The 14711-nt window shown below is 35.8% G+C and overlaps 1 protein-coding gene across 1 annotated transcript in view; it reads right to left on the reverse strand.

The window, feature by feature from the left end:
• The window catches only part of ankrd50 (ankyrin repeat domain 50), a 44007-nt gene that overhangs the window by 14216 nt on the left and 15080 nt on the right, over positions 1–14711 (reverse strand). The window contains exon 3 of the mRNA XM_088923961.1: positions 11074–11303. Coding sequence (XP_088780087.1) covers positions 11074–11303 — 230 coding nt within the window. The remainder of the gene's footprint in view (positions 1–11073; positions 11304–14711) is intronic.

Raw genomic sequence — 14711 nt, forward strand, 5'->3', positions numbered from 1 at the left:
CCCTCTCTTACAGAAATACATAATGAGAATATTACAGAACCTTTTCTGGATGTTGAGTCAGTCAATATGGAAATGCCAACTTATTAATAGTAAATTTTTTTTTAATTTGTAAATGATTTTAAACCTAAAAACTGTACTTCACAGTAAACATCAAGAGGGCATAAAAATAATCTCTGTTCTACAAATGAAACACATTTACTTCATATTAAGAGTTTTAAAAGCACACTGTCAAGTTCAGACATGCCAAGTCCTAACATTTAAATACTAGCTTCAGAAAAATCTGGAAAGCACCTTTAGTAAGTGATAGATCCAACAGATTTACATGTAGGAGAATGGCAATGTAAGCAAAAGGAAACATATACTAACCAAAAGTAAATCCTGCTTTCTGATCACGTATTTTGGTTGAACACCTCTTTAAAATTCTGTTTAAGAAGAATAACATGCACAATGACAAGAACTGTGAATTGTCAGCTGGTTACCAACACTAAATACATGAAGTCATTATCTGTTTTCTGAAAACATGCAAGCCATTTTCAGCATCAAAAATTTTCTGATGGCAGTCATGTCATATAAATGACATGCAATGTCTTTCTCCATGAAAATAGATTAATCATAAATGATCTATGTGAAACTCAAGATCAACAGTTTATGGGCCATGGAAGGACACATATTTCCATTATATATACCCCTCTCCCATTTAGACCAATGGTATATTACAGTTTTATACCCCATGATAAATCTAGTGTAAAGCACACCTGCACGCACAAAACATGGTGAATAACAGTTCACTATTTCAAGACATTTATCATGATAATCTCTTTTGTCATACCACACAGTTGCTTTTGAGAACTACATCTTTAGTTGGATTACTTTCAAACAACTACATGACAAACATGATCTGGAGTTAAAATTATTACATTTTAATTACAATAAGTTTTTGTCAAGCATATGTAGGATGACAACAATAGGGGTGCTGGTTTTCAACAAGCTTTGCTTTTCTCTAAATTACTGTGTATTACAATAAAGAAAAAAAAACATTTTCTAGTAAAGTCCAACTAAAAAAAGCATTATGATCTAAGCAATTTCTACATTCATGGCATGTAACTTGCAGGCTACTGAAACATTCCCAAATTTTTTTGCCATTTATGACCTCTGCTCAACCTTTTGTACTAGAATCATTGTATTTTCTCTGCTGCTGCGCTGTCACATACAGAACAGACCCAGAATACTTTGCTAGAATTCTAGAACAGCATTGTAAATGTCTCTGCTTCTAAAGACAAATGTGTTTTTTTAGCAGTAAAGAAACTTCAAACAAACATGTCTCTGCTACTGGTTTGCAATGGAATCTGAAATTACTTTGGGCCAGCAGTTCAACATACAGGATTTAGAATCAGGTACTTGTAAAGTTATTCTTGGCATGCATGTGGAGCTTTGGACACTCAGGGATGCCTCCCAGTCACTAAAACACTTTTGCTCAAAATTATAAAAGGCCTTAGAGTTAAATAGGTACAGGACTGCTGTATTTTATTGCATTCCAATAAATAGATGACAACCACTTTGTGCAAACTTATTTTTTTCTTCACATTTAAAATGCTTAATTACAAACCATCTGGATAAATAAAATATATACATTTTCATGGCACTTGTATTCAGAATATAAAACCTTAAGATTATAAATGGAATATGTACTGAATCAATGGCCTTTCATTGCTGAAGACCAAATAAGGAAATATTCTGGTATTGTGCTAAAAAAAAGTCTGAATTCTGTAGTTCAACTGCAAGGTGCTGTACTCAAAAAAAGACCTGACCTGTAATTACCAAGCTCTTTAGGGAGGACTGTGCATGGCAAATTACAGTATTTAACAGAAAAAAATTCTGGCCTGCTCTATCACTGTACAGCAGCAAGCAAACCTAAACATATGAAAATGATTCATTTTCTACAGGATAAATAACTGCGACAAGACTGAAGTCATGCTTATTGGCACCCCCCATCAACTTCATAAAGCCAGTCCTGTAACCCTATCTGTAGATGGTTCTGTACTTGAGCTTCAATCAAAATTGAAAAACCTTGGGGTTATATTTGATTTTGGCTTAACATTCAACCCACATGTGCAGCATACTGTCAAAACATCTGTTTTTCACCTCAGAAATATCGCTAGACTACGCCCTATGCTATCACTAACTGTGGCTGAAAAGCTGATCAACACATTTGTGTTCTCTCGAATTGACTACTGTAATGCTCTACTCGCTGGGGTATCTAAATCTACTCTGAACAAACTGCAGTATGTCCAAAACTCAGCAGCCAGAATCCTGACCAGGTCTAGTGCAAGTGTTCACATTACTCCTATGCTGGAGTACTTGCACTGGCTTCCAGTCAAATTCCGTGTAGACTTTAAAATCCTTATGCTCACCTATAAGGCTCTGCATGGCTTGGCACCTCAGTACCTGTCTGAACTATTATCTCCCTACTCCCCACCTCACAACCTTCGCTCTTCTAATTCTGCTCTCCTTACTGTCCCCCAAGCCCGTCTACATTGTATGGGTGACAGGGCCTTCTCCTGTTATGCCCCCAAGCTCTGGAACTCTCTCCCCAAGGATATCAGAGAGTCACCTTCTCTAAACTTCTTCAAATCCAGACTCAAAACCCTCTTCTTCAGAAAAGCCTTTACTTAACTGTTTCCATTCTTATTCTTATTTATTGTTGTTGTCATCCTGTAAAGCACTTTAAGAAGCCACCTTTAAAGGCGCTATATAAAATAAAGTTTATTATTATTAAATATTAAAATAATAAACTGCCCTCTCAGCACAAAAAATAGACTACTAGATACGTCTATTTCTAACACTAAACATGGACATTTTTTAAAATTACCTGATTTAAAAAAAACAAGTAAGAACTGGAGTTTGGGCAGACAAATTTTACATTTTATTATTTCATGTTATTGGTTTACTATAAAAAAACAACAAGTTTCCAAATACTAAAACTTCAAAAACTTGAAGTTGTAAATGCACAAAAAACATGCAGACAAAACAAGTTTTAACAAATTTAAAACTATGTTTGGACAACAGATATGTAAGTGACAAGATTGTCAAAACTGGTCTGCATCTTGCACCTGCACCTACAATTTGTACAAGGCAGAGAACTTCATTAAGAGCTAATAATTTCTAATTATTTATATAATAATATTCTTATTAATTTCTAATAATAAAACTCGTGTGCAACATGAGTTTCTGGATTTCATGTCACCAGACTTTACAACAGCACCTTTCTTATCCATAAGTAGTTCAATGTTTGTATGGGGATGAATGGACATTAATCACTCATTATCACCATCCATTAGGAGAAACCCCACAGGTAACAGTAGAAATAAACCCTCTGAACCATCTGAAAATGGTCTGTAATGGCAATAAGTCAGACCCTTCAAACTAAGAAAAATCCTTCCATTTGCCACAAGAACAGAGGATGAAACAGTCAGGAATGTTACACCAACAACCTACTTTTCAAGGAACTTTAGTCACCTACGATCAAGGGGTCATGTAACTTTCAGCAGGGGGCAAGCATTTCAGTTACGGGCAAGGAGACAACTGTTATATTCATTTCTGATTCACAATCTAAAATTAAGCTGATCACCTGCTGACAAGAAGTAAAAAGCCTCATTCGTGTTGGCATACAGGAGCTACAGAGAATGTGAAAACAGAGAAAAAGACTGCTTAGAATGACTTGGCAAGACAAAAGCATCTATTCATAATCTTCAACTGGATTTGGCAGTTTATGTCCACTTAAAGGTTTACCATAAAAAATGCCAAAATTGCAATTACACAGCAGATACACAAAATATGAATACGGAGACAAATGCCAAGACTTCATTACAAGGTCGAATGATAAAAAAAAGTTTGTAGCAACACACCTAGGAGAAACAACAGACAGTGCTATTTTAATTAAAAGTTGTGATTTGCTTTATCACAGCAGCATACTAAAGGCAAAAGTGCTTATGTCAACATAAAAATTAAAGGTAATTATAGTTTGTATTGATAGCTACAGGCCTCTTCTATAGGTGTGTCAGCAGACTGAAGTGCAGTTAAACAAAGGTGATTTATAACATATGCCAATTCAAGAACAACAAATGTATTCAGCAATGAATACTGCATGGGCGAGACAGACCTCACTCACCAGGATATCTCTGAAAATTAGGCATCAAATGTTGGCTTTAAATGTTCGAATTCCAAATCAATCAATGCATATAATTATACTCCCAGTTCCTAAAGGAGAGCAATCATATTGAGCTTCACATTAAAAAACAAATCCAAAGAAATGTTTTACATTTTGGAAATAAATGGAATATACACAATGTAAACTGCTCTGTTACCTAGATAATTTATTTAATTCCTGTGGATTGTGTTAATTCAAAGCTCTGCCGATTTTTAATAAAATGTAATAAAAGTAACCATATGATAAATCTTTTCTTGTGCTGCTTCATCTGCTAGAATTGGAATTTCAGCTCATATGTAAATATACCCCTTCATGCACTTTCAGTAACCATCAAACCTTAGAGGGTCAGTTAGTCAAAGCCAAAACCAGAAGGCAGAGAACACAAGGTGGGACCAACAAGCTAGGTCTTCATGATAGGGATGCCAGCCCATTGCAAGCGCCCACAGGCATACTGCATGTTCAAATTTCTGAATGCGTTGCTGAATGCTGAAAAGAGTTTGGAGCAATTTGCTATTACTATAAATTATTGAATTTACATAGCGCGTTTCATCCCATTGGACAATAAAGTACTTTTACATCTTCCACCACCTAAGTTCAGTGCCCACCTGAGTGATGAGTGGCAGCCATTTTGAGCCAGCAGCCTTACTACACAGTAGTTCAGGTGGAAGAGTGAGAAATTACTTCACCAATTGAATTTTTGTTTTGGTAGGCAGACTGCTGAATTTAGCCAGGACACCGAGGTTTAAACCCCCATTCTTTCTAACACTGGCATGGAATCTTTATGACCAAAATAGTCAGGACCTCAGTTTAATGTATAAACCAAAGGACAGTGACTTATGGAACATTTCACTTCCGGTATATGTATTTCATATTTTATACAATTGTTTTAAGCAAAAAAAAAAGTCAAAGATGAGATGCATTTAATTACACAGTACATAAATATAAGCATGGAGTAATATTGTTGATTTTATCTTTTCAAATGATCAAGATAGAGTGAGAAAGGCAGCATAAAGAAGAACTGGCAAATCGTGACCAAAATGCAACCACTTTGGATTTATATTTCAAAACTAGATAAGAGTATAAAGCAATGGTTCACGATATTAAAAAATAAGTCTGAAGAGAGAGGATTAAGATAAATACATAAAATAGAGAATATGAAAGCTAAGGTAAAGCACAGAGAGTACACTGAATTATAAGCACAAATTAAGCAAGATAGCAGAAGAGCTGAAAAAATAATAACAGATCACTTACAAGTTATCGTCATAGTTTATAAATACCTGATGGAACGAAACATTGAAACTTCCATATAAGGTTTCAATGTAGTTATGGAGTATATTCAACAGTGCACAAGTTATTTTTCTTTTATATTAATCTTGCTGAATAGTGAGCTGAAATATTAATATAAGCTGAATTAATCAAACTCTGTAGCTAAGCTTTGATAAAGTCAAATATGATAAGACTGATCCTCAAACTTAGAACTGTAGGAATTGAAAGCAATGTGTGTGCGTGCTCAAACAGTTGGTTCAGGAGCAGAAAACAGGATATTTATTAGCAGTTTCTTTGTGAGCCATTACTGGAGTACCACAGACATCAGTTCTAGGCATCAGCTCCTCCTAATTTTTATCAATTATTAAAAAAAACAGTAAAGTCTATGACAGTATTCATACACAAAGACTATGTCTATACACTGATTTTGATGGAGCAGATGTGGTATATTTTGAAAAGTGCAAGACTTTTCAAATCCACCTACACCTTGTCATTAGTGTCAAAGCTTTGACAGAAATGACTCATCCCACACTTGCAGGAATACATTTCCTTATCAGTTCTCTAACTCCGATCTGTTTTCCAAGCCATACATAATTTTGAGTGGGTATTATACAAATGCTAATTTCAAGGAATCAAATTTTGTAATAACAGAGGTTTAAACTTTATCAGCCAAGCAAATTAATTGGCTGATCATGTTAAATGTTACATTAAAATATCAAAATAAATACACTAAATCAATGTTAACAGAAAAGACAGCCATTCGATACTTGTTCTACTGGTTTAATATAGAGTTATACAGAAAAAGTAACAATTTAAGATGGTGAGGAGAGAAGAATAGATTTTTTCCAACTCTAGATGGATCACTCACAGGGCTCCATAGAAAACAGAATATCCATGTGAAGACTGAGAATTAAAAGACATGCAGAAATAATGATTCAATTGTTTTATAAGTCGATCTTTAGCTTTTTTTTTGCTAGAGGCCTGTTTCCTGCACAAATTGGCACTGTTTCTAAACAAAATTAACTGTACTTGCCAAGCAGGTGCTTACTATTTCACATTCCCACTGATAGCTGATTGCTAACAAACAATACTACAAATATATCACAGAGACACAACTCTGTTCAAACCACACACTGCACTTATTAGGAACATGACAACATATAAGTTACAAATGAGAGAACCATCCAGTTAATTTGGCTGTTAGTGTTTAAGTGATCTAAGGATCTTATCCAACAGCTTTCTGAAAGAAGCCAGGGAGTCAACTTCAACAGCATGACTGAATAGCTTATGTAAAAAAGCTTTATGTAAAAAACTGCTTTCTGGTCTGTTCTTCATGCACTTCCATGAGAAAAAGGAAAGCACTGTAATGTTGAACTGTTTTTCACCTTTTGCTTTTGAGAATCTTCAACCTACATTTTGGAATATTGCAGTCGAATGTTGTTTAATTTTCTTTAAGCAAATGCCCGTTTACTAGTGTACCTCCTTGCCAAAGTTAAAAAAAATACAGCGATTCCGTTTTATGTACACAGCAGGTAACGCAGAGGGTAGACTCGTGAAAAGAGCCAAAATAAACGTCTTTAACCTCATTAATATACAATCTACCACTGTACTTAACTTACTTTAACATCCTTATATACAACAGAGTTTATTTTTATAGCCTTAACCATGTGGAAATGTAGTTTATGGAAAGTTTACTTCACTGCAAGACCTCAATACCTTTTCCAGAAAAAAACAGTTCCATAAAAGGACTTTGAATGACAAATTATTAATTCAACCAAAAATTGAAATCAGAGATTATAATATTCTGCACACCAAAATGATCTTGTCCACTCCACAAATGTTAGGGTTAAGCTTTCACACTTTACATTTCTTGTTTACAAAATAAGGGGAGGTGGCTGAGAATCCATGTTGTGTCAGAACGGACAAGGCATATACTGAGCATTCTTCTATACAATACCAAAATTGTTTTACCAGCCTAAAATATAAAGAAATTAACATGCCCAACATAAGTCAAATACAAAGGATTTAATCAAAATACACTGGACATGTTAGTTTTTTAATTAAATTTTTGGATTCAGTTTTAAATGTGACTATATAAAATTGTAAAATACAAAAAGAAAATTTCTCCCTCAAACCAGATGCCAATGGAATCTCAAACAGGGTACCTTAACACTAACGTTCAGCTAAACAATCGGCTACCCTAGAATACTGGAAAGGACCACAGTCCATTGCAGAGCACAGAATATTGTCTTTCAAAAGAACATTATCCTGTGGCATCATCTTGTTGTAAGGCTGATAATCAGGATAACTAAACAAAGGAAATAACTAACAATAATGCAGACTGGCAGTACAGGCTTCCTGTTGTTCAGCACTGCATGCTGCTTGTCTGACAAAAAAAAACCTTTATTTCCAACTTCACTTTTGCATCTTTGGATTACTAATAACTTAAATTTTGTTATCCTTTACAAGAATGATGGACAGAGGAGTTATGACCCTGACAAAACGTCATAGCATGTTAAATTTCCATTAGTGACAGACAGACAATTCATTTATCTGTGTTCCTAACTCCCTGACATTTCCATGACAGTATGACAAAAGGCTCGGTGGCAAGCAGAAACAGAACAACAGAACAACAAAGAGACTGGGAGTGTCCATCAAAAAACAAAAGAAATTGTCGCCTTAGAGGCATACTGTAGCAATTCACTTCTGAAAGACCAAAAGAAAACATGAAAAAAAAGTTTTCAGATTCAGATCTGTGCCGTTCTTCTGAAAATAAATTAGCAAATATCCGAAAATTCCACATGTGGCTTGCTAAAAATAATTGACACTATTAATCAAATAAAGATTCACGTAAAACATTGCTAGGAGAATTGGAGAGATAGACCCTAAAGCTTATAAATACATCAGAGAACAGTAGATTATTCTTAGTAATACAGATCTACTTCAGAACTATCACCAAGGCCCAGCTTTCCAGTCTGAATTGTTTGAAGCATTTAAAAGTCAAGTAAAAATTTTTTTTAAAAAGCTAAAAAGCATTCTTTTTGTTTATTTGAGCTAAAATTAATGGCTACTGGAAACTGTGGTAGGACAATAAAACATTTTCTTCATTCAAGCCAGATGCCAAAAGAATCACAAATGGAGTACTTTATCAGTGGTTCAGGAGCAATACATTTTATACACGATAGCAAGATCTCCTATAAATAGAATATAATATTTGGAGGAAGGTATGAGGGAATGACATTTTATCAGTGTTGGTCATCTGGTCTTATTTCTTTCTGTCACTGCTGTAATAAAGCTCCAAAAAGCCTATACAATATTGTGCTGGCTAGAATGAAAATCCCAATCTGTTGGTAATAGCCTAAGACAGAGACTACAAAACAGACCTAATGAAACAAGACAAATCTATTAGTACCTACAGTATTCTCACTCATTATAACATATTCTCTGTGATGGATAATGAGAAGCTAAACTACAGCCGACTTTTAGAGTGTAAAATCTGAATTCTCATAAGCACAATATTAAAGTCTTGCATTTAGTTTCCTGATGGCTTTGCAGATATCAGAGGTTTTCAAAAAAATGTTACCCCTATCATTCCTGCAATACCAAATGTACAAAATATTGTATATAGTACCCTTTTTGGCTGGATATATTTAACACATCAGTTTCCTGAGATACAAGAGAGTATACAGAGTAACACAGGATAGTTAATGCCCTGTCCCTTGATCTGAAAGCCAGTTTTTCTCAGGACATAATTTCACTGTTAGATTTATGAGAGGCAATGAAGTATTAAGACAGAACTATGCAATTTGTTGCTGCACTTTCTGGCAAAGAGTCTAACACATGTGCCAACATATGACAAAAATATTCCAACTCATGGATCCAGAGTATCCATAGGGACCACCCAAACTTTCCTCACTGTAAGCTCCCACAAGCTCAATACTGTCACAAGCTTTGTGGTTAATGTCATTGCTCTGAGCTTGCATATGGACTCCATAAAAAAGCAGAAAACAATTAACTGTTTCTTGCATAAAACTGTAGAATTAAAACAAATGTTTGACTCATTACAAATGCTGTTTTGTATGTACATTGCAGCTACTGTAAGCTACACATACATATATTGTCCTATACTAAGTAAATCTTACTCAGTTGGCACGTAAAAATATGCCTTTCCCCTATACTGGCCAGTATGCCAGTATCACTACATCCACCCTAGAATGTAAGAATACAGTAATGTATAATTCAGATTATTAATCCATACAAAACAAAGATAAATATTGGACATCATAGCTCCTTCACTAAGTGGCCCAATTCCAGTACAGTTGAAGGTTCCGGAGTATTTGAGATTATATACCAACCACCAAACAAGTTGCTATAAAAGGGTGTCCTCCTCTTGTTTGAAACAGTTATTACAATGGCTGCTTCAGATACTGATATTTTTGGGTACAAAATGAGAGTTTCACTTTTTTTTTACAAAAATACAGATATCCTAAACTGTACTGAACAGAATAACAGGTGTTGACTCAACTATAGAATTAAATAATATCCTATAAAAAAAATCAATCAATGAAACTCATAACTCTGCAGAGTGGGTTAAAATAGGTAAAAGTACAAAGACCCACATTATTGCTAAACAGAACTCCTACACTCCTACCATGAGATGAGCTCTACAATGTTTTGCATGACTAATATAATTACAGTACCTTTTCTCATCACTTTAGTGTGGGATGGTCCTCTATCAACCTGATAACGCCTTAGTACCTGAGAGTCTGTATTACATAACAATTCATAGATACTGTAATACATCAGTATTCTCCATGGCAATGACTAATCGGGTTTCATGTTTTCACATAACTCTGCAAAATGTGCATTCCCCATGGTTTACATAACCATGGGTAACATGGCATACCTTATCTAAATGTTTGAGGGAACAACATTCTGACATTCAACAGGACTGTGTTTGAATGAAGGCAGGAATAATTATTAACTAACATGATATTCCTGAGTCAACAGTAAGTTTAAAAAACAATGGAATGAAGCTACTGGAACTTAAGATGAAGTACAGACAACAGGGTGTATGGAATTTCTATTCTATAACATGGATATTCTAGTTACAGAGTAAGGATACAGTGACTACTATAAATGCAGGCTAATAAATGCATTCTGCAATGCAAATCCACTTTTAATGGCATCTAAGAGGTCAGGAGACCTTAACAAGGCAGGACTTAATTAAACTAATAGTAGTATCATGTGCTAACAGAAAGTGAAACAAGCTTGCTTTTTTCATTAACTGAACGCTTTAAACTCTCTGCAAATATATTGGTATTTTAAACAGTTCACTTACTCCTATTAGATGGGCATTCATTTTTGACAGCACAGCACATCCCTTCCACCATTTTAATCATTTAAAAATCACAATCCTAGATTCACAAAAGTTTTCTAACACTTAAGATACACACTTTGGAGACCAAAAAAAACAACTTAGATTTCATTTTTAAAAGAACTATTTATAACATTGTATGAAGGTCACAAAGGTCTCTCTTTAAATGTCCATTACCCTAAAACATTCAGAAAAGCAGAACACTAACCATAAAAGAGCTTACCTGTAAACAATTTAGTGACAGCTTTATTTTGCTTCCGAGCTGAGCATATCAGTAACAGCCAGGGAGGAAAGAACTCGTGGTGGCTAGCTAAAAGCTCAGCAATAGTACGGGAAGGGCTTGAAGATCTCTGCTCCCCTTCTCCGAAGTGGCATCCCTCATCAATGGAATCAACAAGAATGAAGACAGACTGCTGTGGAGCCTTCACTCCCAGAAGAGGAAGAAGAATACACCTGTGGACAGACAAAACTGCTGTTAGACCATCTCGGGAAAACTGTCACAACACTAATGAAGACGTGTATCTTAGGACAAGCTTGCAAGCTGCAAATTCACAATAACTGCTTAACTTTTCAGCATAAAAACTCACAGCAACCGTTTCAAAGACTCATATCAGTGAAATGATTATCTACCAACATATTAGTGTATGCTAAAAAGGTAATTGTTTTGATTCCTAAATTTAAATGATATATTTTCTTTAACCTAGTAAAAACTTCTACAAAGTTAGTGAGTCTGTGAGTTGAAAAACAGAAGTGTTTAAATTTCAGCTTCTAACATGATCCAAAGCATACTTTAGGTTTAGAGCATGTACTTAGATATAGTTTTTCCTTAACAGATATCTGAAATGATCATTCAGTGGAACCTACCACTTGCTTCTTAGATCCAGCATCCATATCACTCTGCAACTCACAACTGGCAAGCCACTGAAGCTCAGCAGGTGTGAGCCTGGTTAGTACCTGGATGGAAGATTGACCTCCTGGGAAAAACTAAGGTTGCTGCTGGAAGAAGTGTTAGTGGGGCCAGCAGGGGGCGCTCACCCTGCGGTCTATGTGGGTCTTAATGCCCCAGTATAGTGACGGAGACAATACTGTAAAAAGGCACCGTCCTTTGGATGAGACGTAAAACCAAGGTCCTGACTCTCTGTGGTCATTAAAAATCCCAGGGGATTTCTCAAAAAGAATTGGGGTGTAACCCTAGCGTCCTGGCCAAATTTCCAATTGGACCTTACCAATCATGGCGTGCAAATAATACCCATCTATGAATTGGCTTCATTACTCTGTTCTCCTCCCCACTTATAGCTGATGTGTGGTGAGCGTTCTGGTGCACTATGGCTGCCGTCGCACCATCCAGGTGTATGCTGCACATCATACTGTCAGGCATATCAATTAATCATTAAGATCTGTTGTTGTTCTCATAGCCCTTAAATGTGACGTATTAGACCAGACAGAAACTCACTCACCTTGACTACTCACTAATTACAGTGCCTTCTAAATGTATTCAGACCCTTGACCAATTCTCTCATTTTACTGAATTACAAATCCTTTGATTGAAATGTTGTTCTCTGTGATATTTTTATTTCAGAGCACCAAAACACAAAATAAATTATTTTAATGTGTGTAATGTAATTATTTGAATGTGTCTTATGTTAGAAAATATTCTTTAAAAAAAACCTGAAATTGCTGTTTGTATAAGTATTCAATCCCCACATTTTAATATTTTGCAGAGCTACTTTTTGCAGCAATAACGGCTTTAAGTCTTTTGGGGTAAGCATGCACCAGCTTTGCACACTGTTCAGGAGTGATTAAGCCCATTTAAGCCCCTTCTTCCAGGCAGATTTGCTCCACGCTGTTCAGGTTAGTCGGATGATGCATGCGCACAGCAATTTTCAAATAGTGCCACAGATTCTCAATTGGATTGAGATCAGGGCTTTGACTGGGCCATTGTAGGACATTCACCTTTTTGTTCTTGAGCCACTCCAGTGTTACTTTGGCCTTGTGTTGGGTATCATTTCCCTGCTGAAAGATGAACTTTATCCCAAGCTTCAGTTTTTTAGCAGACTGAAACAGGTTCTCTTGTAGTACTTCCCTGTATTTTGCACCATCCATTCTTCTTTCTATTTCAACAAGATGTCCAGTCCCTGCTGATGAAAAGCAGCCCCACAGCATGATGCTACCACCACCATACTTCACTGTAGGTATGGTGTTTTTTTAAGTGTGGGCAGTGTTAGATTTGTACCACACATATCACTTTGAATTTTGGCTAAAAAGCTCCATCTCGGTTTCATCAGACCACAAAATCTTTTCCCACATTGGAATTGGGTCACTATCATGCTTTTTGGCAAACTCCACACATGCTTTCACATGGTTCTTTTTGAGTAATGGCTTCTTTTGTGCCATCCTCCCACACAGGCCAGTGTTGTGCAGAGCTCCTGATATGGTTGCCTGGTGCACCTTTACTCCGCTCTCAGCTACTGAACTCTGTAGCTCCTTCAAAGTGACTGTTGGCCTCTCTGTGGCTTCTCTCACAAGTCTCCTTGTTCGCACAGAGAGTTTTGAGGGATGGCTTTTTCTAGGCAGCGTCTGGATGGTTTGATATAGCTTCCACTTCCTGCTAATTGAAGCAACAGTGCCCATTGGGACATCCAAACACGTGGATATTGTTTTGTACCATTTTCCTAATTTATGTATCTGTTTTATTTTATCTCTAACTTTTTTGGAATATTCTTTAGTCTTAATTTTCACAGCTGTCCTTCAGATTTACAACCTGAATAATGACCACTTAACACTGGGGTTTTTATCAAGAAAATGTGGCAGCTACTTTAATGATTCACAGTAGAGGCCAATTGTGTTATTGTCCAGTATTCCAATTGTGTCCTCGTTAGGGCAATCGTTTTGCACCGTGTAAACTTAGAGCTTCTGCAACACAGGGATTGAATATGCAAACAGCATATTTCAGTTTTTTATTTTTCTTAAGAATATTTTCTAACAAAACAATGCCACATTAAAATAATTCGAGTTTCAGTGTTTAGAAATATCACAGAGAACTAAATTTCAATGTAGGATTTGCAATTCAGTAAAATGAGAGAACTGGTCAAGGGTCTGAAGATGTTTGCAAGACACTGTATTTGGCCAATACCTAATTTACCATGTCTGGAAATGGTTTTGCAACAGAATGTTGTCTTTCAGTTACAAGGTTATCAGAGTATAAAATGAATGAATGATTTCAATCTTGGTTCAGATTGATACAGTATGTAATAGTGAAAAGGCTCTTCTTAGTTTTACAAATGATTCATTATGACTGCTGACTTTTTTCTTATCCTATTGGATCTCACTGCAGCCTTGAAATTTAATCTAAGCTACCTATAATACAAAAAAACACAACTAGGGCATTTTTCTTGGTGTCACATTTGGCATGCCACAGGCTTATTCTTGGTCAGATTCTTTTTCATATGTATAAATTACCATTGGATTATATTCTTATTAGGTATGGTATCAATTTTCCTTTCTATGCTGATGACACACAAATTTATGTTCACAAGAAACAGGACATAAATCAATGTTTTACAACTGAATTCTGACAAGACTGCAGTTACTGTATGCTCCTTATCGACTCCACAACTGAGTCAACCTCAGTCTGATTTTGATGGTACTGGAATTGTTCCAAGGACTCAACATGTCAAGAATCTTGGTTTCATTGCATTTGAAGCTTGTGGTTGTAATGATGTGAAAAGGCCCCATCTTCTTGAAATTGCTAGTATCCATTCACATCTCTCCCAATCTGATAAAGAAGAGCTATTGCATGCATTTATCTTTTCCAGGCGTGATTACTGTAATGCAGGCATTGTTAAGTGTATGCAAACATGT

Source organism: Atractosteus spatula, chromosome 1, assembly GCF_055471065.1.
Source record: "Atractosteus spatula isolate fAtrSpa1 chromosome 1, fAtrSpa1.hap1, whole genome shotgun sequence".
NCBI lineage: Eukaryota > Metazoa > Chordata > Actinopteri > Semionotiformes > Lepisosteidae > Atractosteus > Atractosteus spatula.